The following is a 25,427-nucleotide window of genomic DNA, read 5'->3' on the forward strand; positions in this document are numbered from 1 at the left end:
AAATCTGCCAAAGACCCTAGAACAGCCTTTCCCAATCTTTGGGTCCCCGGATGTTGCTGGACTACAACTCCCATCAGCCACAGCCAGCATGGCCAATGGTCAGGAATTATGGAAACTGTAGTCCAGCAACATCTGGGGATCCAATGGTTGGAAAAGGCTGCCCTAGAAAGTACTAGGCTGGATAAGTCAGTGATCTGATTCAGCAAAGGCAGCTTTTTACACTTAATTCCATTGACTTTATGGGATTCTAGTTTCACCCTCCTTTACATATTTGAAACTTAGAATGACGCATTGGATAGGCTTGTTTATGAAGCTGGATTTAGCGATATGTAGCATCCGTTTCTACACTCTCATCTCCAACTTTTTCTTTTTGACTTCAGAAGTCAAGTTTTCTCTTCCCTGGTTCTTAGAGAAGGGAAACATATACATTAACTGATGGGGTGGGTGATAGTTTAAAAAAGAGATTCCTCATCTAAAAATAGTATTTAAAGTGTGTATAGGCCAAAAAGTCACACAAAATCCAAAAGGATGCTGAACAGTCTGGTGGGCAGGGAAAAGGGAAGGACTATAATATTCATTTTAGCAGGTCAATTGAGGCAAATCTTACTTCATTCTCTTTCCACAGGGGGTTTATACTGAGAGAAACAGCTTAATTAATAATCCGAGACTATTTCCCCCAAAGGGTCAATAGTGGAACCATGATTCGAACGACTTCTGTGCCATCAGTCCTGCAACATATGAGCCTTCCAGAACAAAATGATACATGACAGTTCCATAGTTTGTGCTGGTTTCAGATAGATTGCCCTTTTCTCTAAGAGAGTGAGAGAAAAAATAACTCTAGGCAGCATTTGATTGGTTTGGGTTTGTACCAAGAGACAGCATTATGGGGGGGGGCACACTGAAAAATTCAGAACTTTACAATAGCTAAAATATTTTCCATTTCACAAGTTACACTACACATACTACAAAAGTGCAGGAATAGGGGCTGCTGAATTTAATTTCTTTTTGTTTCTTTTGGCGACACTGAGAATTTTAAACAAATTTTGAAAGAGCTTATAAAATCAGCTAGAAATGTATAGTTCTGTATCTTCAGGTCGTTTCAGCATTTCAGTGCCTATCTGCAACCTCTTCATGTGATTTTATCTTGAGGTATGCAAGCGCTTTTTAAAAAATACACGCTTTTGACATATAAAAACATCTGGATTTTGCTTTGTCTGATTTTGTTGTTGTTGTAGGAAAAGCAAGCAATCCTTTCAAACAGGGGTTGTTCTCCGGTTGACCATGTTGATATGAAGTCCTTCTTTGTATTCCTTTTGAAGGAAATTGTGAACTTGAAGAAAACCAGCATCTTGTTCCATATTGTAGCTTGCGGCTGTGTTGATCTTCAAGGGCTCCCTGGAGAGCGTATACATGGAGATTTCATTCATGGGAATAGAGCCTGCCATTTTCATGCCGACTGGAGAAACCTCCCTGGATGGAGAAGGCTCTGTAGATCGAGAACTTGACCTGGACCTCCTTCTCCGGTATCTATAGCTTGGCATCCTGGCATAAGGGGAAGAAGAAGTCTTAAGAAACTCCCTCTTGGTCTTGAATCTCAGTTCTTTGTTTTTTTCAATATAAATGTTCACAGCTAGAACTCCAACTGTCTCTGCTACAATGAAAGACAAGGCTCCAAAATAAAAAGACCATCCGTAATTGTATTGGTTCTTTTTGTCCTCATCTCGCTTGTCACTAGGATCACCTGCATTACTGGATATGTAGACGATAATTCCTATTATGTTACTTAATCCTGGAAAGAAACAAAGAAAAAACAATTAGCCTGGTTAGGGGAATACCTCCATAATGAAATGATTCTGATCAAAATCCCTAGGCTTGCTTGTATGATATGATTTAACCATTGTGAACCAATATAGGACTAGCCATCTGCTGCAGGGCTGGCCCAAGACATTGTGCTGCTTGAGGCAAAAATGTATGGGGAAGAATCATAGCTCAGTGGTACAGCACATGCTTTCGGTCACAGGTATCTCTTCAGGTAGGCGTGGGAGAGACCCCAGCCTGAAACCCTGTTGAGCCACTGCCAGTCAGTGCAGACAATGCTGAGCTACATAGACTAATTGGTCAGACTCGGTATACAGCAGCTTCTGTTGTTCCTGTATTGCTCCCACTCCAATTCTATGCACAGAACACAGCACCCTCCACTGCACCTCAGGCCAGGACAAGGTGAATAATACCAACGTGTCTGTTCTACGACAGAGGAGAATGGCTGTAGAATGGCCAGGAGGGATGCCACTTCTGCCTACCCCCAGCATCTGCTGCTTGCTTTATGAATAGACTGGCCCTCAATATCCTTATCTACATAACCTGACCCAAGCTATAGGGTGTCTTTAAATGAGGATGTATCCGGATAAAATCTCTGATGCTGGCTGAGAAGATCTCCTTTGGTTGCTCAGGGCTGACAGCGCTGCTATTACGGGCACTTCTGGATTAACTTCAGAGGTTGTGCATTGGTTTAGGCATTTATATTTATTTATTAAATTTATATCCTGCCCTTCCTCCAGAGGAGACCAGGACAGCAAACATATCCATACTAAAATAATACAATTAAAATGTCTAAAAACAGTTAAAAACAACATTCTAAAAACAGTTAAGAACTCCTAAAAGCAATCACCTACTCTCAACACAAATAATTTCAGGATGGTCAGGGACAGGTATTTCAGCCATCAAATGCCTGGGTAAATAGGAATGTTAATGAATTTCTCCTAAAAGTTAATATTGAGGGAGACTGATGCACCTTGCTAGGGAGGGCATTCCATAGAAAGGAACCACCACTGGGAAAGCCCCTTTTTGGGTCACCACCAACAGGAAACTATAACCAAGATAATACCAAGAACAAAACTCTCATTTAGATTTAACATCTTAGAAATAACCTTTTGTCTAAATTAATCTCCGAGATTCCTTTGATGATGCTCCCTTGCAGGCAGGGCAAGATAAGCTTGTATGATTGCTGGAACTGTCACATGATAGCTTGGTCATTTTCAGTTTTGCAGCACAAGCTAGCTATGACGGATGAAATATTACTCATCATGTGGGGATAGTGCTGTTGCATTCATATTCTGTATCTCATTGGTCACCAGGGGAACATAATGTTAGGCCAGACAGGACTTTGGCTTGATCTCCTAGGTCTCTTCTTAAGCTCTTTACCAGTGTGTTTCCTCCATACCAACTGACAGCAGTGTGTGTGTGTGTGTGTGTGTTAATCCTGTGTGTTGCTGCAAAGGTTCTTGAGAACCTTGTGAGGAAGGCTCTTGAGAAGCGGCACCCTGCAGCGTGCAAGATTGAATCCTCTGCTCAACAGCTAGATTGATGCAGTCCTGCTGGGATCTGCTTCCCCAGTGTATTCTGTGTGAGGAACACACTGGAGAAGCAGACCCCTACTGGCTGATGCCCTGCCCTCTGACTGCCCCAGATTGCTCTGGATGGCCCTACCCGGGCTGATCTGAGGCTGGCTTGACCTGACTCAGCTGGGGCCCAGATCCTCTGAATTGGTCCAATAAAGTTCGGGCTTCAGCCAGATCTGGTGCACAGCTCTAATAGCCCCCCTCACATATTCACACCCACTCATCCTCCCATAATAGTGTGTGTGTGAGATTTAAATCTCCCCTCCCTGTGCTTTGAGATCCCACTGTAGAGCTGATTGGTGATGAGGAGCATCAGTCAACTGGGCATTGAGAGAGGTACATATGATCGGATCTCAGTGATGGAATCTCATGGCTCCCCCCCTCACTGCCCATTGATGAACAGGGTGGGGACCCGCAAGCTGCACAGAAATTGGTGGAGGATCACGTGCAATTTGTGGGCCACAGATTGCCCCAATGCAGCCCATACCCTGTATGTGTTATATCTGACATTAATTGCACTTCTCAGTTTTTCCTGAGAGAAGGTGCTGCTTTATAGAGGGGAAACTCTCAACTGCTTGGCCTCTCTGCATGTGGTACAAGAGCTATGTTCTCTTCACCCTCTCCATCTGCAAGAGAATGGCCTGGGGAAGGACGGATAAAAATTTGGCTCCCAGAGAAGGCTGCCCAATAGAAACTTTGCAAACCCATGCGATACCCTTCCACGGTAAATACAATGCAGAAAGGCATCCCGCACTGCCCATGCCACCACAAGAAGCAAATCCATAAAACAGAGGCAGTCAGTCTGTCTGATAAACAGTGAACCATCTGCTGCATTAGGAAAGTGTGTCACGTGGCAAATCACAGAGAAGAAAGCCAAGCCCAGATGCGCAGGCCCCTTGTTGGGGATGACGAGGAGTAACATCCTCTTTTTATGTGTGTCAGTAACGGCTCTTACGTAATTATCCAGGGAAATTTCTCAATCCCCTGGTAATTGGAGACGCAGCTCATACACCCATGCTACGTATGTTTAAAGTCCTGTGCTTTGAACTAATATGTTCCTAGAGTAATAAGCACCGTGATATGTAGGGTCACTTCTAGCTCAAGCAGGTTATGTTTTAATTTCGGATCTCTCTCGTAACAAGGAGTTGTGGTGGTCTGCTTGTTAAAACAAAGGGGTCAGTGTTTCGAGACTTGGCATTCAAATCTCATGGGGACTTTCTGAATAACAATGGATGTTGTCGGTAGGAAAGAAAAAAGATAGGTAATTTTTACATTGATATGATATTTGTTATTGGTCTTTTCCTCCAAGGTCTCTTCTCCAACTCCTTTGATTACAAGGAAAGCAAAGGGATGTAGGGACTGGAAGTCGAAAGTGGGATAGGGTTAGACCAAGGATGGGGAACTCCCTCACTCTGCAGCCTATTTTTGACAGGTGGGCACGGCCACCCACCTGCGAATTACCTGACTTTACAATGTCATGAGATGTCCCTTTTTCCTTTGCTTGCATGGTTTGAAATCAATTTCAGCATATAACACTGAGTTGCATTGTGCTATCCGTATGTGGAAGCATCTTAAGATCTTACAACCAAGTTGGCTTATTCAGAAGCACCTAAGAGTGAAAACACACTGCTGAAGCAAGATGGATTCTTTAAAATATAGACGGTTTACACCTTCACTTTCTTTTGGAGGTTGCAGCACACCCCAGATTTTTCACACAGCTTTGTAGTTTCAGGAAAATGGAAAGTAGTAAAAAAAGTGCATGATAAAGGTGCTGATGTGTTAAAACAGGCCAGATCTATGGAGTGTAACTGTATAGATATGTCATTTCTCCTTTTGCTGTGATATACCATTTGGCACTCCAGTGCCAAAAGATGGAGTTAATCTTCTTAGTCATCACTTCTGTCAACATACTGATCAATGTAAGCAGTCATCATCTGCTCCTTAGCAGGAAAGGGCAAATGTTTCTTCATCTTTTCCATGACTTCCACTGTGACTGATTTTGCAGAACTGGATCAGAAACTCCTTGGCCCATTTTCCAAAGCTGGGCTTGCCACAGGGCTCTAAGGAGAATCCTTTCCATTTTCACCTTATCCACTTGGAAGCAACAGTAGAAGTACAGCCATTTTCTCTTGCTTTGTACTGGACAGAAACTCGTATTGGGGAGACTTGGGTTCTGTTTTCTGTTTAGCTGTGAAGCTCACACTAAAAAAATATTCAGAAAAACTAGTCCTGGGTTTCGTCTCTACTTTTTCTTGCCTTTAGAATCACAAGGGTGTTGAGGTTACACTGAAGCAAACCTTTCAATCCAAGCCCATTCAGCAACTCAATGGCCACCACAACGGATACTTACTGGCACCCTGAGTGCCCCCAAGGAAACACAAACAGTGGGGGAAATGATGCTTTAAGACTGCTTTGTTTATCCCAATCACATTTTTGCTTCTCATTGTTAATCTGGGTATAAACTCTTTTTAAAAAAGCAATCCATTCAGGCTCTTGAATAAGATGGCCATATAAAATTAAAATATTTTATTTTAGAGAAGAAACATAGAATCTAGCACAAAATATCATCACAGAAGGGCTACTTAAACCAGGGATCCCCATCCCAGTGTGAGGAGCCACACCCTGTGCATGGCAGAAACAAACACAACACCCATGCATACCCTGTAGGACTGTTTGCTAGTCTGTCTCTCAAAATGGAGTCTTGCTCTTTTAAAACAGAAAGTTGTGAGCATAAAATGTTGGGAGGAGATGAATTACCCATATATGGTGGCTTGAGCTTCTTGGAGAAGGGCATGAGAAAAATGTAAGTAATAAATATAATTGCTGATACTTTTTATATCTGGAGTGGCTAAGATGTGGTCTTCCAGATGTTTTTTGGACTCCAAATTCCATGGCCAATGGTCAGTAACAAAGGGAATTGTAGCCCAGGAACGTTTGGAGAGCCATAGGTTGGCCACTCTGGGTGTATATATTTCTGGCTCATCAGCTTCTCTGCCCGCCCCCCCATCAGTTTAAAAAACTAGACATGAAATTTACAACAAGTCAAAAAGGTGAATATATGAGATGATGACCAAGAGACCAGAGAAAGAGACATCTTGTGGCCTTTTGGCTGGATCAGGGCTATAAAAGCCTGGCACTGAGTGGTGGGACTCATCTCTTTGGGAGTCCTGAGGGTGAGGACATCATCCCCCTTTTTATCTTGGTTTTGACCAGCAGGCCAGTCACTGCCTCTCAGCCTCAGAGGAAGGCAATGGTAAACCCTCTCTGAATACCGCTTACCATGAAAACCCTATTCACAGGGGCGCCATAAGTCAGAATTGACTTGAAGGCAGTCCAGTTGCTCTCATCTCCCCTGTAGCGCAGTCCCTGGTTGCTCAGCTAGTGTCCACCAGCCTGTGCATGTTGCTATTTAACACCAAATGAGTAGATAATAAAACCCTGCTCATCCATGACTTGATCATGGATGAAGATGCTGATCTGTTGTACAGGCATACGCCGCTTAAAGTCACTTCACTTAAAGTCACCTCGCTATAACGTACATGCTCCATACTCCACCATACCCCACTTTAACGTACGTGCTTCACAATAATGGACACTTAATGGCATGATGCCGCTGCCATCTAGTGGCGATTGCAGTGCAGTACATGCATAGATAATTGCTTCACTTTAAGTACATTTTCACTTTACATGCACGCTCTGGTCCCATTGCGTATGTTAAAGCGGGGTATGCTTGTATATTACTGAGACATGGGTAGGCAGGCTGGGAGTAGCAGATTTGTGTCCGCCTGAGTACTCAGTGCAGTATTTGCACAGACTGTGGTGGGGGGAGTCGCTGTCTCCATCCCTAGAAAATTCTGGCCTGCACCTGGTGTTGGTCCAAGGAGACAGTAAATAAACTTGGGTTTCTGCTGGTGTATCATCCACGCTGCTGCCCAGTGGCTTCTCTGACTGAGCAGGTAGAGGCAGTCTTGGGTTTGGAGGAATGCGGAACAGTAGACCAAGTGATATCAACATCCATACATCTAGACTGCATCTAGGACTGCATGGCCTCCATGACAACCACATTGTCTCAAGTTGTCATCAGTCTGATACATAAGGCAGAGCACACCCTCGATTTGGTTTTTGTTTTAGATGGAGGAAGGGGTGGTCTGGAAATGGGAGTCAAATAATTTCCTGGTGGTGGCAGGTGGTGCCCATTAGACCCACTGGGGTGGCTTGGCATGAAGGTCAGGTTTTCTCCCCATCCTCCCTCCTTGTAAAGACACTGTGGACACTTAAGCATTGCTGTTGTACAGATGGCAAACTTAAAGTGGGAGTAAGCTCCACAGCACATGGTGACAGTGGAGCCCGCTTCAGAATAAAATGCAGAGGAGTGCATTAGTAATCACAGCTAAGTCATTCATGTAAGCTAATTAGGAACACTACAAAGTAAGAATTTGTTTCTTTCACTTACTTAAAAGCCAGTCATGTTAAGGCTACCTTCCTATCCATTAAGGCTACATTAGTAATGGTGATGATGATAATAATCATAATGATAATAATCATCTTTGATCATAATGATGATGATAACAAGAAAAAAACATTTATTCCAATGACAAGAATGAACACATTTTTGTGCCATTACCTTATATGAGCGGGAGTGGGTGGCCACAAAAACGATATAGTCCTAACCATGTCTACTTAGAAGTAAGTGCCACTGTTCAGTGGCATTTACTCCCAAGTAAGTGGTCCTATGATAGCAGCATAAACTGCAATCCTGATATGTTTCCCCCGTTTAAATCCTGTGAACGCTGCTGAGTAAGGTCCTAAGTCCATAAAATAAACTCTCAGATAGAAGGAAACCTGGCAGATAGAAGGTACTCTGCAAATGTTTAGAGACACAATCTTCTTCAGCTTCTTAGAAGTGAAGAAAAACTATTTTTAATCAGGGATAAACCTGTGGCCCTCCAGACACTGCAGAAAGCATGAGCCTCAGCCAGGAGGGTCAATGATCAGGAATTATGGGAGTTGTAGTTCAGCAGCATCTGGAGAGCCAAAGGTCAGCCCCCTCTGTTTTGAAGTATCATAGGTTTTAGTGGAAGAACTAAGCACATACCATTTATCTCACTGAAACCCATGGTTTTTAAAAGTACTTGATTATTGTATCATTTTTGTTTATTTTAAAATGTTATAGACTATAGAAAAGAGACCCAAATCCTATAACTACTTACACGGGAGTAAGTCCCACAAAACTGGTCTCTATCCTGAGGAAACACTAACACTTTTTTTGCGGTGGGGGGAGAGAAATCTCAGACCTGAACCTTTCTGCCATATTTTCTGCTTGCAAGGGGAGATGACTGGTCACTTTCTCTTAGGGGTCCTTTCTCAGGGATTCCCTTGCTGCAGTAGAGAGTTCCACCTCTCCAGTTTGGGGCAAGGTGGGAAAGAGAATTTTTGCACTCAAGAAAGAGGGGAAGGAAATCTTCACTATAGATTCTGGCAAAGGAAATCTCACTTTCCCCCCTTTCCATAGCAAAATTGAAATGGTTTTATAAAAGGCTTTTGCCTTACAGAAGGCCAATAAACAGCATTTGGGCATGCAGAACGCCTTGCAAATTCTCAGATAAAGAGATTGTGGGGGAGATATGCATGTACACCAGTCTTATACAAAGAATGCTTCCTCCAAAAGCCCTTGATCTCATAATCAAGCATTATTTGCCATCGCTCCCTGCCATCGCTCCCTGCTTCTTTTAAGCAAACACCTACTGATAGGGAGCAGGTGAACGGGATGAGAGCACCCACCATTTTTGCAAGCTTTCCCCATATCTCTCTAACCATGTCCCCATTTTTCTCTCCTAGCTCTCCGTCCATCACAAACTATAAAGTTTATAAACTATGAAATGAGTACTGAGTCTCTCTGCTTGTGTGCGGCAGGCAAGTTTTCTCAGTCCATCCATAAATCCTAAAAATCAATAATGGCTATCTGGCTAGTGCTGTCTCTCTCACTCTCTCTCTTCCCCACCCCCTATCAAAGTGCGAGGGGGGAAAACGTAGGAAAATCACTCCATAGCAGACTACCAAGCAATAAGGGGAAAAAAATAAACCCATTTCTGTCCCTTCTGCCTCCTCTAAGCCCTCAATGCCATTGCCACAAGGTCTTTCTTCCTCCCCTCTCCAATAGCATTCTGTTATTTGACTCACACAACAAGTTGACTCCTCATTTGTCTCTTTGCCTTCTGTGCCACACACTAATGCCAGCTGACTGACTGGAATACACAAACACACATACACTCAGCAACCAGTCAACCAGTTTAATACAGTTAAAGCAGCAAGGCTGCTCTCTGCTCTAAACTCAGTGTACTATAGCTGCCAAGGGAAAAGATGGCTGCACAGGCTCAGAAGGCATGCATGATTCTGATTGGCTTTCTAGGGCTTCACAGCCAATGCCCCAACTCCTTAGGTAATGTTTTGTTGTGCTGCATGCTAATTCCTGTACTCTGATTGGCTAGATTGCCTATCAGGATGCAAACAAAAGAAAAAAAGCACAGCCAAAGTGCCTGGGGACACCCTCGGGGTTAGTGACAATATGTATTTTTCTGTCTGGAGATGGGTGGGAGGAATCACTTGACCAAAGCAAGAACTATAGCTGAACAGTTCAAAGAGCAGTCAATCTCCCAGTCTCTGGTTAATGTCTGCAAGAGTTCAAATGGAAGGCTAATGAGCATATGGAAAACAGAAAATAGTGTGGCTTTGTGATTTTTTTTTAATTTGGAGGAAAACTTTGCATTTTTTTTTGCTTTAAATTCCATGTGGTAGAGCAGTGCCCCAGTTGCTCTAATAAATCAGCCACCACTGCTTCCTGGTGAACTTTGGGCATATGGTGCCAATTCTTTTCCGTCTGCTTTGCATGCAGAATATCTCAGGTCCAATCCCTGACATTTCCAGGTAGGGCTGGTACTGCCTCTTACCTGAAACCCTATAGAGCTGCTGCCAGTCAGTGTAGACAATACTGAGCTGTATAGGCCAATGGTCTGACTCACCAGCACTCCCTATATACCCAGTCAGTCACTGTGCTCTGCTGGAAAGGGCATCCTGCAGATACCATCTTATCAGGTAGCCCATTCTATATGACGCAGGAAGTGAATGTTTAGTGAGATGGCACCTACCCTTTGGAACTCCCTCCCATTATATATCTCACACAGGTGCCATTGTTATTGTCTTTTTGGCGCCTATTGAAGACCTTCCTCAGCCAACAAGCCTTTTAGAGTGGAAATTTTAATTCTAGTTTTTAATTGGCATTGGTTTAGAGACTGTATTTGTATACGTTTATTGTTGATGCGTTTATTGTTATATCACTTCAGAGTGTTTCATGGGAAACGATTCATGAACAAAATAAATAAATGATGACCTTACCTGCTGCCACAAAAAGAATCCCAGCGCTGAGGATAATGTTGTTCTTGCTGCTGTAAATCCTTCCAGCTCCAATGCAGAGCCCTCCCAGCAGCAGTAATATTGTGCTTAGAATCGGAAATACACTGGAGGCACGGACAATACCTGAGACACAGGGAGAAGAAAAATGCAAATCACAAGAGATGATTTATCAGTTTTGCTGCCGCTTTACAGAAAAAAAGTGCTTCTGTTGCAATTAGAAACGTTAACCGCCATCCCTGGTGACCATTTATTATTAAGGTTTATATCCCACCCTTCCAACATATTGTCAGGGCAGCTAACAATAAAATATTACTCAATGCATGCATAAAATAAAGAATACCTTAAAATATGTTGAGCACATCTAGAGAAGCAGCATGCAAATAACATCAAAATAATCCACGTAAAACGTATCAACAAAAGTTTCAATGCCTGATAACAGTGCATTTGGATAAATGTTTCTTTTGAGAGGAGGGTGACCCTCAAATAACTGGTGTAACAAAAAGAGAGCCTCCACAAAAGCAATATGCCTTCCATTTGGTTTTCTAATGTGTTTTGCAATTTCTGCTGGAAAATTTGGAGTTATTATTATAATCAGCTTTCCAAAGCCACTGTGGAGGGAAACATATTCTGACAAGCTACCTGCTAAAGGGGTTATAAAGAATAACCCACAAATTAATGCAGGGAAGAGCAATGAAAAATGTATGAGCAAGCTACTGATGGTGTAATGCAACACAGGTAGCATTATGAACAGCCACTTGATAATGTGAATCTGAATAATTAAGCTCACGGACTATATGGCAGCTGTCCTAGAATCTGCCTCACCCCTCCTATTCGTTTCCTCGGCAAAATCAACAAAGCCAGAGCACTTTTGGTCTTTCAGAGGGAAGAAGAGCATACGGTCCTCCAGCCTCTCTGTTCCTTTCTGAACAGTAGCTAGGACTGTTGGTTATGAATTCATTTGCTGGGTTTGTTTATGTACTTATACAGTTTTTTTCAGTTCTTTACTGCATAATTCTAGCCAGTCTCTCTCTTTCTCTCTCTGTTTTGAAGGCCAGAGTCTTTCTGCCTCGGTGAATTCTACAATGGAATTGTTGGGGCTGTGTCTGTGTGGGAAAGCCAAAAGTATGAAAGCAAAACAGAACAAAGATGACCAAAGAAGAGGAGAGCGGGAGGATATAGACAAATATAAAGATAAACAGAGAGAAAGAAAATGAATTGCAGTGAGGATTGCTGATAATGGAAATGGTGGTAGAGGGCAGGGCATCAGCCTTTGAGGAATGAGAGAAAATATATTTGAATCCCAGGAATGGGACCATAACAAGAGGGCTCAATGCTCTTGAGGATATTCTGCCGCTTGTTCGCACATTTCTTTTTGGCATATTTTACTAGAGTAATTGGAACCTTCCTCTCTATTATCCTAAAGGGTAAACTCCAATTATACCAGTAAATGCTTACTGATTCTCAGGTGACAAATGCCAGGCCAGCCCTTAGCGGGAGACTCCCAACTACCTAGAGGCTGAGCAACAGTTACATCTTGGTTCAGTAACTTGGAGTAAAATGCATTACATATACAAGGCCCAAGGGCAATTTTAAAATGACTGAAAATTGCCTTTGGCTAGCTTCATAAAGGGACTATTTTATGCTTTGTTTATGTAGAAAGATGGTAATTGCTGTGCGTGATAATGCTGGTTCGCCAAAAAGCCAAAGTGGACTTTGCATACCTGCTCATCAACATCTTCCCACATGGTAATAGAATATGATATGGTTGGTAGGTAGGTAGATTAGGGATTTTCACAGGGAAGCTACCTTATACCAAGTAAAAACATTGGTCTGTGTAGCTCCCTATTGTCTGCATAGGGGTGGAGAACCTGTGGCCCTCCCAGAGGTTACTGGACTGTTAACTCCCATCATCCCTGACCACTGGTTATGCTGGATGGGGCTGATGGGAGCTGCAGCTGGAGTCCAACAACTTATAGAAGTCCAGTGGTTTACCATTCCTGGGCATGCAGTGATTCTCTCTTTTTTTATTAATAATTTTTATTCAAATTTTTCAAAAAACAAACAAAACAAAGTAAAAAAAACATAACAATACCACAACAAAAAATAAAAAATAAAATAGTTGACTTCCGATTTGTCGCAGATCAGCTATAAGTATACAATATACATCAAACCTGTCCCTTAATATAGACATACAGAATCCCTTTTCTCCATAGGCTGTCTTAATTAATCGTCAAATCCCAATATCATCATTTTATTTTGATCTTTCAACAAAAAGTCTAAGAGAGGCTTCCATTCCTTAAGAAATGTATCTGTCGATTTTTCTCTAAGTAAACATGTCAATTTATCCATTTCTACTAAGTCCATTAATTTCAATAGCCATTCTTCCATTGTTGGTGTTGATTCCATTTTCCACTTTTGTGCATATAATAATCTTGCTGCCGTAATCATATATAATATTATTCTTCCATATTTCTTTTCTATTTGTTTATCCATAAAACCCAATAAAAAAAATTCTGGTTTTGATTGAATATTTATCTTTAGAATTTTTTGCATCTTCCTACCTATCTGTGCCCAAAATGATTTTGCCTTTTTACACAGCCACCACATATGATAAAATGATCCTTCTTGTTGTTTACATTTCCAACAAACATTAGAAACATTACTATACATTTTTGACAACTTTTCTGGAGTCATATACCAACGGTACATCATTTTATAAAAATTTTCTTTAAGATTATAGCATAGTGTAAATTTCAAGCCTTTTTTCCACATACTTTCCCATTGATCCATTTGTATGTTATAACCAAAAATTTTTGCCCACTTTACCATACACTCTTTTACTTGTTCTTCCTCCATATCCATTTTCAATAAGAGTTTATACATTTTCGCAATTATATTTTCATCATTTGTACACAATCCTATTTCAAAATCAGATTTACTTATTTCAAACCCATACATTTTCTTATCTATTTTATATCTTTCTAACAATTGTAAATAGGCAAACCATTGAAAACTATATCCTTCCTTTGTCAGTTGTTCTCTCTCTTTCATTATATATTCTCCATGTACATTTTCTAATAGTTCTTGATAAGTTAACCATTTCTCTTTTCCAGCCATTTCTCTTCTGTAAAACGCTTCTTGACTTGAGACACATAATGGTATTTTCGAATAAAACCTTGGTTTATATCTATTCCATATTTTCAACAGAGGACGTCTTATAAAATGATTGTTAAAGTCTACATTTACTTTTGCTTTGTCATACCATAGATATCCATGCCATCCCCACTTCAAATTATGGCCCTCCAAATCCAATAGTCTTTTATTCCTCAATAAGATCCATTCCTTTATCCAGACTAGACAGCAGGCAGCAAAATAAAGTCTCAGATTTGGTAATCCCAGTCCTCCTCTTTCTTTGGCATCTTGTAGTAGTTTAAATTTAACTCTTGGTTTTTTTCCTTGCCATACAAATTTAGAGATATCTTTTTGCCATTGTTTAAAAGGTAAATCAGAGGATATTACAGGTATTGTTTGAAACAGAAACATCATTCTCGGTAATACATTCATTTTTATCACAGATATTCTACCCATTAATGACAGTTGTAGTTTATCCCATCTTAGCAAGTCTTTCTTAATCTCTGTCCATAATTTTTCATAATTATTATGAAACAACTTTGAATTTTTATTTGTCATAATGATACCTAAATATTTCAACTTTTTCTCTATTGTAAAATCTGTCTTGTCCATTAACTCTTTCTGTTCCCTTAAAGTTAAATTTTTCACCAACATCTTTGTTTTTTGATTGTTGATCTTAAATCCTGCTAACGATCCAAATTCTTTTAATTTGTCCATCAATACGTTAATTCCTTCCAAAGGGTTTTCTAGTACAGTTATCAAATCATCAGCAAATGCTCTCAATTTATATTCTTCTTTTTTTATCTTTAATCCCGAAATTCTTTTATCTTGCCTTATATCTCTAAGCAGCACTTCTAAGACCAGAATAAATAAAAGGGGAGATAAAGGACATCCCTGTCTTGTACCCTTTTGTATTTCACATGAATCCGTTAAATCTCCATTAACAATTATCTGAGCCTTCTGAGATGTATAAATCGATCTAATCCATTTTATAAAATTATCTCCAAAATCCATTTGCTCCAAAACCTGAAACATAAATTTCCAATTCAAATTATCAAATGCTTTTTAGCATCTAAAAAAATCAAAGCTGCTTGTTTATCATTTCGTTGTTCTAAATATTCCAAGACATTCAAGACATTCCTGACGTTGTCACGTAATTGTCTTTTAGGTAAAAACCCTGATTGATCTTCCTGAATAAATTGTTGCATGCAGTGATTCTCAAGGGATTCAGAGTCTTTCACAGCCTTACCTGGAGAGGCCAACTGGGATGACCTGTATACAAAGCAGGTGTCCTTCCACTACGCTACAGCCCCCTCGGTCTTTTATTGTGGAGATGCATTCATGCCATATTGCACCATGCATAAGAGGATTGCTCCAGCAGTTCCCCTTGAAGTTTCCATTAGGGCCATGTATAAAGCTTTTTTCTTGCATCAGACGGGCCAGGTCTCATCAGTTCCAAAGGTCTACCAAGGATGGAGAAGCCGATTCCTGAACTGAATTTGGCTATGGGAAAATGCTTCAATTCAAACAAACTTGATGGCTGGAAGGATGAACTATTATGAGCCAAACGAAGTGAGTGCTTTTTGAGAAAAATAATTCATCTCAAGTACACAAAGAAAAAGAGGGAATTAAAATCCTGTTTGTCTCAAGAGCGTATTGCCAAGTATGTGTGATTGAGATGCATGTAATATGCTTAAAATGAAGCTGAAAGCCTAGACTAACTGAACTCCGACTTAAGTAATTTTATTATTATTATTACTATTATTATATCCCACCCCTCCCCCCAGAAGGAGCCCAGGGTGTCTAGTTCTGACTAGTGCACTAGTCAGGGATAATCCTAGGGTCTCTCTGGTAGCAACACAATGGGCTCAGTTTGTGGAGGAATATCATGGATATTTAGTTATAGCTGTAGTAGTGAGAAACAGAAAGACGTCTGTAAAGGGACACCTGTGTAGCTAGCAAGATTCTATTGGGGATATATTTTCTTCTGGGTGCAGTGTGGATGCACGGCTGTATTTAAGTACTCTCAAAAGCCAAACAAAGAAAAGAAACAGCCTAGTGTTTTATCTGATGTCTGTCCACCTGAGATCCCTTGGGCCTTATATTCATGGCCCAAAGCAAGTCACCCATGTTACCTTTTGTGTCACTTGCATAAAGGATTAAAAATGATGATTTCAGTCATCTGCAACGAGTCTGCTGGAGCTGCATCCCCAGTTATCACCCATGCTATTACAAAATGTCCCTCGGGAAGAGACATAACTCAGTGACAGAGCATCTGCTTTGCATGGAGAAGGTCTCAGATTCAATCCCCAGCATTTCCAGTTAGGGAGAATATCCTGCCTGAAACCCTGGAGAGCCACTGCCAGTCAGTGTAGACAATATTGAGCTAGATGGACCAGTGGTCTGCCTCCTAAAACTGTGTTGGCTGGGGAAAGTCTACCTATGGATGAAGTGAGAGATACATCATAGCTTTCTATTACTAATACCTGTCTGGATGTTCAACCATGTTTAACACTCCTGACATATCAAAATTATCCTGAAGGATGGAGTTAATGGCCCCAAAAGTATTATAACTGCTGTCAAAATGTTTGTGCAAGAGATGGAAATCAAGACTGTGAGCCTCTGGGCAATCCTGTCTTACTGTTTTAATCTTTGTATAGCACCTAGACATTTTAGGTACTTTAACAATAGAAGATCCTCCATGGCGCAGAGTGGTAAGCGGCGGTAACGCAGCTGAAGCTCTGCTCACGGCCGGAGTTCGATTCCAATGGAAGGAGGAAGTTGAATCTCTGGTAAAAGGGGTCGAGGTCCACTCAGCCTTCCATCCATCCGTGGTGAGTAAAATGAGTACCCGGCATATGCTGGGGGGTAAAGAAAGGCCGGGGAAGGAACTGGCAAACCCACCCCATATATACGGTCTGCCTAGTAAACGTTGCAAGATGTCATCCTAAGAGTTGGAAACAACTCGCACTACAAGTGCGGGGACACCTTTACCTTAACAATAGAAAATGGTTTCTGATTGTGATTCTGTGTGCAGTACATTCGTAATTACAACCAAAAATTAGTCCAGGGTGCAGCAGGAGTATGTCCAGGTCCCAGAGTTGGGGGTGGGGAGTAAGTATGAGCAGAGGGTCTGTGAGCCCCATCCCTACATTCTAAACCCCAATCTAGTCTGATTCTTTTAGTAACTTGATAGTTTGAGTCTGCCTACATCAGTTCATAAGTAGCTGCTATTCCTTGCGCTTACGTGTTTCTCCTTAGTAGTTATAAAATCACAACACATCAGAAGACATGAAGAGAGTCCTTCCTCCTTCATTCTTTATTTTTACAAACATTTTAGAATCACTTGCTTATTGTGCCTCAAGTGAAAAGGGTACAGTGACATTGAGTCATGTTCCTTCTTTGCAAGTGATCCATGGATCCCAGAATTTAAAAGCTCAAATTCTCCATGGGGATGTTGAGAGCCATGATCATCACTACCAGGAGCTCACTCAAAACTTAAATGGATTCCATAAAGATTGTGGTTCTGACTTGTACACCCTCGGGGATGCATTCTACCAGCCAGCTTCTTCTAAAAACAGCTGCAGGACAAGAGTTTTATTATGGATGGATGGCAAATGAAGCAGTGTGGGCAAATTACACTCTAGCAAAGGTCCCAATAAAGTTTGTGGTGTGCATTACACATCTGTGGCAGAATGTGGCAGCTGCACATTCCGCTCTGCTTCCTTCCAGGCTATAACAAAAAGTCAAGATTACTGATCAAGGCTTGCTAAGGTAGCTCTTTAAGCTAGCGATACTGAGAACTAAATGTTTTCAGGCAACATCACAATTGAAAGAAGATTGTTTCCAGTAGAGTTGCACCTGCTATAAATCAAAAGAATGAATTGGTCTCACTCTTCATGATGTCCACTATCCGCCCTTCCACTCAGGTTCCTTCAGAAATCATATTGCCGTCTAATAAATACATTGGAACACTGCAATAGTGTTGATTAAGTCTTTTTGCAGGCAAGGGAATGGAGCCTTTCGCTTGGAAACAAACATATCACCAGATATATTTTTGGCATGAAAGATGGAATATACTATCCTTATGCCCCTGTGCACATACTGTACATACCATGACTGCACCTGCCACTTGTGTTTTTATTTAGCTAGAAGCATAGATGGCAAATAAGAAAATGAAAAACTAGTTGAAGCTCTTCCCGGAGCATTTTTGGACTCCTGATACAAGTTTCTAGCACTAGGTATGGCATTACAACAAGAATAGACTGAAGCACACTGATTAATGTCTGGAGCCAATGGAAGCTTTTTTTCCCTCACTATCACAAACAACAAGTGCATGGAAAGGATCATTCTGACTGGGACCATGGGGAGAGCACGGGTTAAGAATGGTCCTGATCCAGCTCACCTCATGTCCCGTCCAGAGCCGAAACCACGAGGCTGAGACGTGGGTACAATTAAATCTCTTTTTATTAAAGTAATGGATACATCAAAGGCATTGCGCTTCATAGAAAATCCTGCACTAACTCACTAAAAGTCCCTAACTACACTCTAGACATGCTCTGCGGCGTATGAAGGAAGTTGACTCAGCAACTCCCCACTGTGAGTTGCAAGCTGAAGTAGGGAACGTTTTTGATCATAATCTCTGACTCCTTCGCAAGTCCTGTCTCTGCCCTCTCTGTTTCTCGCGGCAGCGGGAGCGAGGTGACGGGGTGTGTGTTTCCAACGGCTCATCAGAGGACACCTGCTCCTGAGTAGCAGGCTCAAGGTCAGGAGGCTGCGTCACGCTGGTGGCATCCTGGGAACTGCTTGGCAAGGGAGGAGTTGGCAAGTTCTCCAGAGCTTCCCCCAACAAGTCCTCTGCAACAACAGGGGGCAGCACGCTATCTGTGGGAATTGGCTCAAATTCAGGCTCGCTCCCCCCCCCAAGGTCCTGCTGAGACTCAACAACTCCTGGGTCTTCCGCGCCTTCTGGCAGCTGAGGCGCCTGAAACCCATGCCTCCCCCCTCCCTGCCCCTCCAGGGAGAGCTGGGGCTCAATACCTCACCTCACCAGCGATTTAGGTTGGTCTGGAAGATGCAGCTGGTGCAAAATGAGGCCACGAGACTGCTCACTGGGGCAGGGTATCGCCAACATGTCACCCCACTGCTGAAAGAATTGCACTTGCTGTCCATTTGCTACTGGGCCAAGTTCAAGGTTCTAGTTTTGGTGTACAAAGCCCTATACAGTTTGGAACCAAGATACCTGAAAGACCGTCTTATCCCTTATGTACCTAGTCGATCACTGTGCTCTGCAGGTGAGGGCCTCCTGCAGATACCATCTTATCAGGAGATCTGTTCTGCACAACATAGGAAACGGACCTTTAGCATGGCGGCACCTACCCTGTGGAATTCCCTACCCTTAAATAATAGACAGGCACCATCTCTGTTATCTTTTCGGAGCCTATTGAAGACCTTCCCCTTTCAACAAGCCTTTTAAGTTGAGACCTCATCTCTCTGCGTCTGTGTTGGAATTGCTTTTTAATATGTTTTAAAACCTTTTTTAACAATATGTTTTTAACATTTTTTTAAAAAAAGATCTCTTGAAAGCTTTTAAAAATGTTTTTAAAGATGTTTGTTTTAATGTATTTTAAAGTCTGTTTTTATTTATGATATTTTAAAGTGTTTTTACTGCTTTTGTTTGCCACCCTGGGTCCTGCTGGGAGGAAGGGTGGAATATAAATCAAATAATAAACGAATGAATGAATGAATAAATTTAGCTTTTTTTAAAAAAAAAACCACAGCTATGCAATGTCAAATTATTTGATAGACATCAAACTATGTGTCAGGTGTCATGTCCAGTTTAGCCCTCAGAGATAACAGTGGAACGACTGTACATAGACTACATCACTAATGCCTCTATCTTACCACTTCCAGCTTTCTGAATAAACTCCTGTCTTTCTCTAGCATGTATCAGAACTTGATGATTTGACTCTTCAGCTTTTTGTTACTAAAATAAACGTACTCTCAGCTGACTTGGTATCAATTTGACTTTAGTCTGGATGCTTAGTATGCAAGGGAAATGTTCTTCCATTGTGTAACATGAGCACTTAAAAAATGTAAATGTACTGCCTTCAAGTCGATTCCGACCTTTGGCGACCCTAAGAATAGGGTTTTCATGAGGCTGAGAGGCAGCGACTGGCCCAAGGTCACCCAGTGAGCTTCATGACTAAATGGGGATTCAAACCCTGGTCTCCCAGGTTGTAGTCCAACACCTTAACCACTACACCATGCTATTAGACGTACGCATAAGTCCAATATCCCTTCATTTCCACCACCAGCCCAATTGCCAATTGAGAAAGTACATGAGCACTTTATCAATTGGCAATTGGGCTGCTGGTGGAAATGAAGGGATATTGGACTTATGTGTAAGTCTAATTCTCAAAATGTTTTTTCTACTTTAAAAGAACAGTCTCTTCAGTGGTGCGTAAGTGGCAGATTCATTCTTCAATTTTTACTGCAGTTATATAACGGAATATGTGGAACTTAATATGATATCAGCAGGCAGGAGAGTTTGTTCTTTTTTCCACTTTAGTTTTTGTCCTTTCCCTTCATCTTCAATTCTGAAGACTCGAGTGGCTCAAAAGCATAATGAAAGTACACGGTTCTATTTTTCAGCCTTTATAAGGACTAGTGGCCTAAGGCCAAACTGGTTGTTGATATGTGTGCTGTATGTCTTGTCACCTCAATATGCTCAATATTATGACACAGCATGTTATTGTCTACATGTCATTGCCTTCCCTTAAATCACCTAAGCCAATATATAAAATGATTTTTATAATAAAAATGGTTAATTAGCACCTTATCATTATTATACTTGAATGATAAGAGAGAAGGTAAATAGCATTGCATTCCACCATTCCTATAAGTTTAAGCAGCTCAGAAGATGGAATACATTGTTTGCCATTATTACTCACAGAATGTGTCTGCAACTGTCCTAAATTTGGTACACAATTAGGGTTATCCTCATTTATCCAAACATCTTGCAGTTTCACTGTTTTTTCTTCCCCTCCTTCCAAGTGCTTTTGTTGGTCTCTTGGAGCATGAGTATCATGCAACTTTGCAAGTAGCTGTAGCTATCTTACACAATTAACTTGAACACTGAGATTTCTGAACCCCACCTCCTTCCCCCCCCCTTGCAGAAAAAGCTAAACTACTGGGATGCTATGGGATGTTCAAAAACATTCTAATTCCTTAGACAGAAACTGTCAGCAACAGAATTCTGAAAACTATTTAGCAAATCTGTGAGGGAAGCAAAAGGTCAGTTTGGCTGGGAAATAAGTTGCCATGTGAAAACAGGGAACTGAGGGAAAGCTGGATGGTGGAAGCAGAAACTTGAGGCAGAACCATAAAGATGAAGAATAATACTGAGAAATCAGAGAGAAATTTGGGGAAAAACTTCATACAAGGGCAGGAGATATATGTAAGAGAAATTTTGGGGCCAGGTATCAATGGGTTAGCACCAAAGGGCAGCGAGACCAAATAAAGTAGCAGTTGTGGAGGGGCAGAGAAGTGATGGGTAAATGTTGTATATTGTTCTGAACCAGAGCTTGGAAAAGTTACTTTTTTGAACTACAGCTCCCATCAGCCCAATCCAGTGGCCATGCTGGCTGGGGCTGATGGGAGTTATAGTTTAAAAAAGTAACTTTTCCAATTTCTGTTCTGAACTAGCCAGACAAATATTTGGTTGCATAACTATAGGTTATTGAAATCATATTACCCATTAGTATATAAGCGTGTATGAATCCCCATTCAGTATTGTGGGCATCTGAGGAAAATCCAGCATTTCAGGAAAAACCAGCATTTTAGATCTATTGCTTTACACATGTTCAGTGCATAGCACTGAATTCAGATTAGGTTACGATGTCAATAATGAAGATTCTGGATATTTCACTTACGGAGAAGGTATTCAGAGCTGTCATGATCATAGTCATTGTCTTCAGGGAAGTGGTTGATTTGAAAACAGTGTCCTTTATATATCCCTGGAAAAAGAAGAAAAACACCAGAGAAACAATTGGTGCATTCTTGGAAGAGGCCTGCCTGTGGATTCCCTATTAACTCATACAAAATGACCAGGATTTGGCTGGCAATCTTCTCATCCTCAACACCCCCCTAAACAAAACAAAACAAGGTGAGTCAAAGCTTGCACAACATGGTGACTGTGAGACTGGGATCTTGGATTTCTAGAGATATTAAAATAGTCTAAGCCACATTTCTTGCTGAGAACTGAGTTATAACCTTTCCCACCATGATTAGTTCTATTTTGAAAAATCCTTTGATAACAGGGAAATTCCAGTGGAAAACTTGAACTGACACTCATCAAGAAGTTCAGTTCTATCACTTGCTGCATAAACCAAGACAATGGGTTTTACTCCCACTGTAGGCGTTAAGTAGTTTACCAAACAGTACCAGGATGTTTATACTATAATCAACGCTGCTTTGTGAATGATCACGCTGTGATTATTTTACATACAGTGTAACTTTAATGCAGTTATCACAGTCATCATGTATTCCTTGCATTTCATTTCCCTCTGATCTCACTACGCCCATCAAATTAACACAGGTACCCCTCTGGAAAATGAAACTAACAGTTCTCTATGCACAAAGCTATACATCTCATCTTTCTGTTGCATCTTCAATCCTCGCCTCATCAGCATGGCCAATGATCCAGGACTTTATCCCCTGCATACCAGAGATACAACAAGAACCCCAAACCACTATTGACCCAAATTAGTAAGAGAATTTCATGGGCCATGTGGAAATAGTAATGGGCTCGGCTTGAGGGCAAGGGTATTTGTTTCCTGAGACTTAGCTCAAATCCTTGAACTTTTAAACCCTGCCTTTCCATTGGGGGGAGAAGCAATAGCTTAGTGGCAGAGCACATACTTCATATGCAGAAGGTCCCAGGTTAGCAACCTTCTGGATTGGGCAGCAGGTGATGGGTGATGCCTCTGCCTGAGGCTCTGGAAAGCTGACACCAGTCAGAGTAAACCACACTGGGACAGATGGACAAATCAGCCTTGCTCAGGTGCGACTGCCTGACCCCATGTATGAAAGAGCAGGGCCACGTATACTAAAGCTCACCCCAAACATCCCTGCATGTGCTGCTGCCTCCACCAACAACCTTCCTCCATTGAGCAAGAAGATGTGAATTGGTGTTCTTTGTGTGTTCAGCTGAATGTACATCCACATAAACAGAAATTCTGAACTACCAGCGTTTCTAACTGCAGGAACTATTATTCACATGTTCAGCCAAGCACAAAGAATCCCCTTCCAGACCTTCCCATTCAACACAGGGAGGACAAGGGGGAGCTGGTGCACACAGGGACACTGGGAGCGGTCTGCATGGCCCCATTCTTCCCCTAGATGGGTTCAGGCAATAATACTCCAACAGGGCTATAGTCTTATGGCATGAGGCAGCTCCCATGTTCCCTATACTTCTACATAAAGGCTCCAAGGCTACTTACAAAAAGTAAAACACAATAAAACAAGCACATTTGGAGTGAAATAACAAACAGTCTAAGAAGATTGACCAAAATCAGCAGCCTCAACAAAATAATAATGAAACCTGAACAAATGAAAAAGACTAGGTTTCATTAAAAGTCGAGGAAAAAAACCACCTTTCACCTGGCCCAGAAAAGACAATTCAGCAAGCTTCAGGTGAAGGAAGGAGCACATTTTATAGGTGGGACAGCTCAATTCAGAAGGCTCTGCAATGGCAGTGTAAAGCAGAGATGACTAGCACCTGTATTCCTTGAAGTCCACGGGCCAGAAGTATATTTTTCAACAAAAAGCACAGGTGGGGTCATAGTGTAACATAAATTCAGCACTGCCTCTAAGGACTCCACAATCACAGGTGACCTATCCTTTAGCATGCCTATGACGTCACATATTAAACCCAACATTGAGCTAACATTCAAGTGTGGAATATGTCTATCTGGTGTAACTTTTTTAAAAAAAGACACAGACAGTGAGTGAAACTGTCAGTATACTTTTAACCACTCCTTGATCAACATTTTGGAAGGTTGTCAGGGGCCATATAACATGACTTCAGGGGATGTACCCAGCTTGCAGGTCACTGGCCCTGATCTACAAGTTTATCCATAAGAAAGTATAACTTAGGATGAACATCCAATGTTGCAATCCAATCTTACCTATTTCCACGTGAGAACTGCTTCCCTGGCAGTCTTGCAAGTTGCCACCATGAATATATTTTATTCAAGTTGAATTATTGTGCGAATACATGTTTAAGAACACTTGAAATCTATTGAAGTTCGGATCGTATTTGATGACTCTTGGGTGCACGTGGCCAGCATATAGCTTTGGATTTTATTTATTTATTTTAAATCCCACCTTTTCTCCCGAATGAGCCCAGGGCAGCATTCATAAACAAAACAATTTAACAACAAGAAGAAAAACATACTAAAAACAGTGAAAACCCTTCCAAAACACAGTTACAATTATACATGGTGACTGTGGAGCTGCCAGAGATTATTCGCCGGGTGTTTCAGGTACCCTATACAAGATGTAATAAAGATAATCAGTCAAGTAGCACGAACAGTGTGTGTAGAATGATGCATTAGGGATTGTTTGTAAATGGGAAGAATTAAGGTCTGATTCACTTGATTCCTAGGCTGCTTGCTCCCCACCCACCCAACCAACCTATCTTCAAATGTGGCACGATCTACAATTCAGTATATCAACACCCAATTAAATTTGAGGTTGTGTTGTAGTAGGAACCAGAATCAGGATTTCTGCTTGTGACTTGGTGACAATTTGGCACAAGCACATCTGGGCTATTAAGAACCCCCCACTTAAGAGTCATGTTAATAGAGCTAAACTTTTGCTGAGTCGGTTCTTTTGTTCTGCAGTTCTCTGTTCTCTCAGGCCTCCCCCCAGTCTGTTTTACTTTTTTTAAAATCCAAAGAATAGTTTAAACTGTTTTGCTGCTTCTTTCAAATAGTAATTCCTGAGAAAATTTTGCCAGGCAATAGTTTCTGAGCATTTGGAATAGCAACTTACGAAGCAACTTTTGCAATAGCAACAAAGAAGAAGAGCCAAAGATGCAAGTCCAATGCACTGAAGAAAATCTTCTTATAGATTCAAAATTTATTCACAGAAAACCCCAAAGTGTTTTGAGGCAATGGCTCTTCATTGGCAGGGAAGCGGCGGAGGCAAGGGAAGCTCTGCTTCTGAGGAATAAATTTTGTGTTTTTCCCCCAAGAAAGAAAGACACATCAGCTCAAAACATATCGGGATATCTGAGGTTTATGACCAGATAATTAAATTAGATACATGGATAATTGGATTTCCATCAGTACATTGGACTTGTACCTTTTGACTTTGCATCCCCGCAGGGAGAAATCTGTGTGCTGAGAAAGATGATACTGACAGGGTCCTCCTTTCCACGCAGCTTTCCGTTTCTTCAGAGGTGACTTTGCTGACTGGTGA

The 25,427-nt window shown here is 41.4% G+C and overlaps 1 protein-coding gene across 1 annotated transcript in view; it reads right to left on the reverse strand.

Annotated features, from left to right (window-relative positions):
• Nucleotides 1-1,022: 1,022 nt before the first annotated feature.
• The window catches only part of CACNG4 (calcium voltage-gated channel auxiliary subunit gamma 4), a 125,971-nt gene continuing 101,566 nt past the window's right edge, over nt 1,023-25,427 (reverse strand). The window contains exons 2-4 of the mRNA XM_061621773.1: nt 21,875-21,958; nt 10,791-10,931; nt 1,023-1,789 (exon numbers count right to left, since the gene is read on the reverse strand). Coding sequence (XP_061477757.1) covers nt 1,254-1,789; nt 10,791-10,931; nt 21,875-21,958 — 761 coding nt within the window. The 3' untranslated portion in view covers nt 1,023-1,253. The remainder of the gene's footprint in view (nt 1,790-10,790; nt 10,932-21,874; nt 21,959-25,427) is intronic.

Source organism: Rhineura floridana, chromosome 3 (genome assembly GCF_030035675.1).
Source record: "Rhineura floridana isolate rRhiFlo1 chromosome 3, rRhiFlo1.hap2, whole genome shotgun sequence".
Lineage (NCBI taxonomy): Eukaryota > Metazoa > Chordata > Lepidosauria > Squamata > Rhineuridae > Rhineura > Rhineura floridana.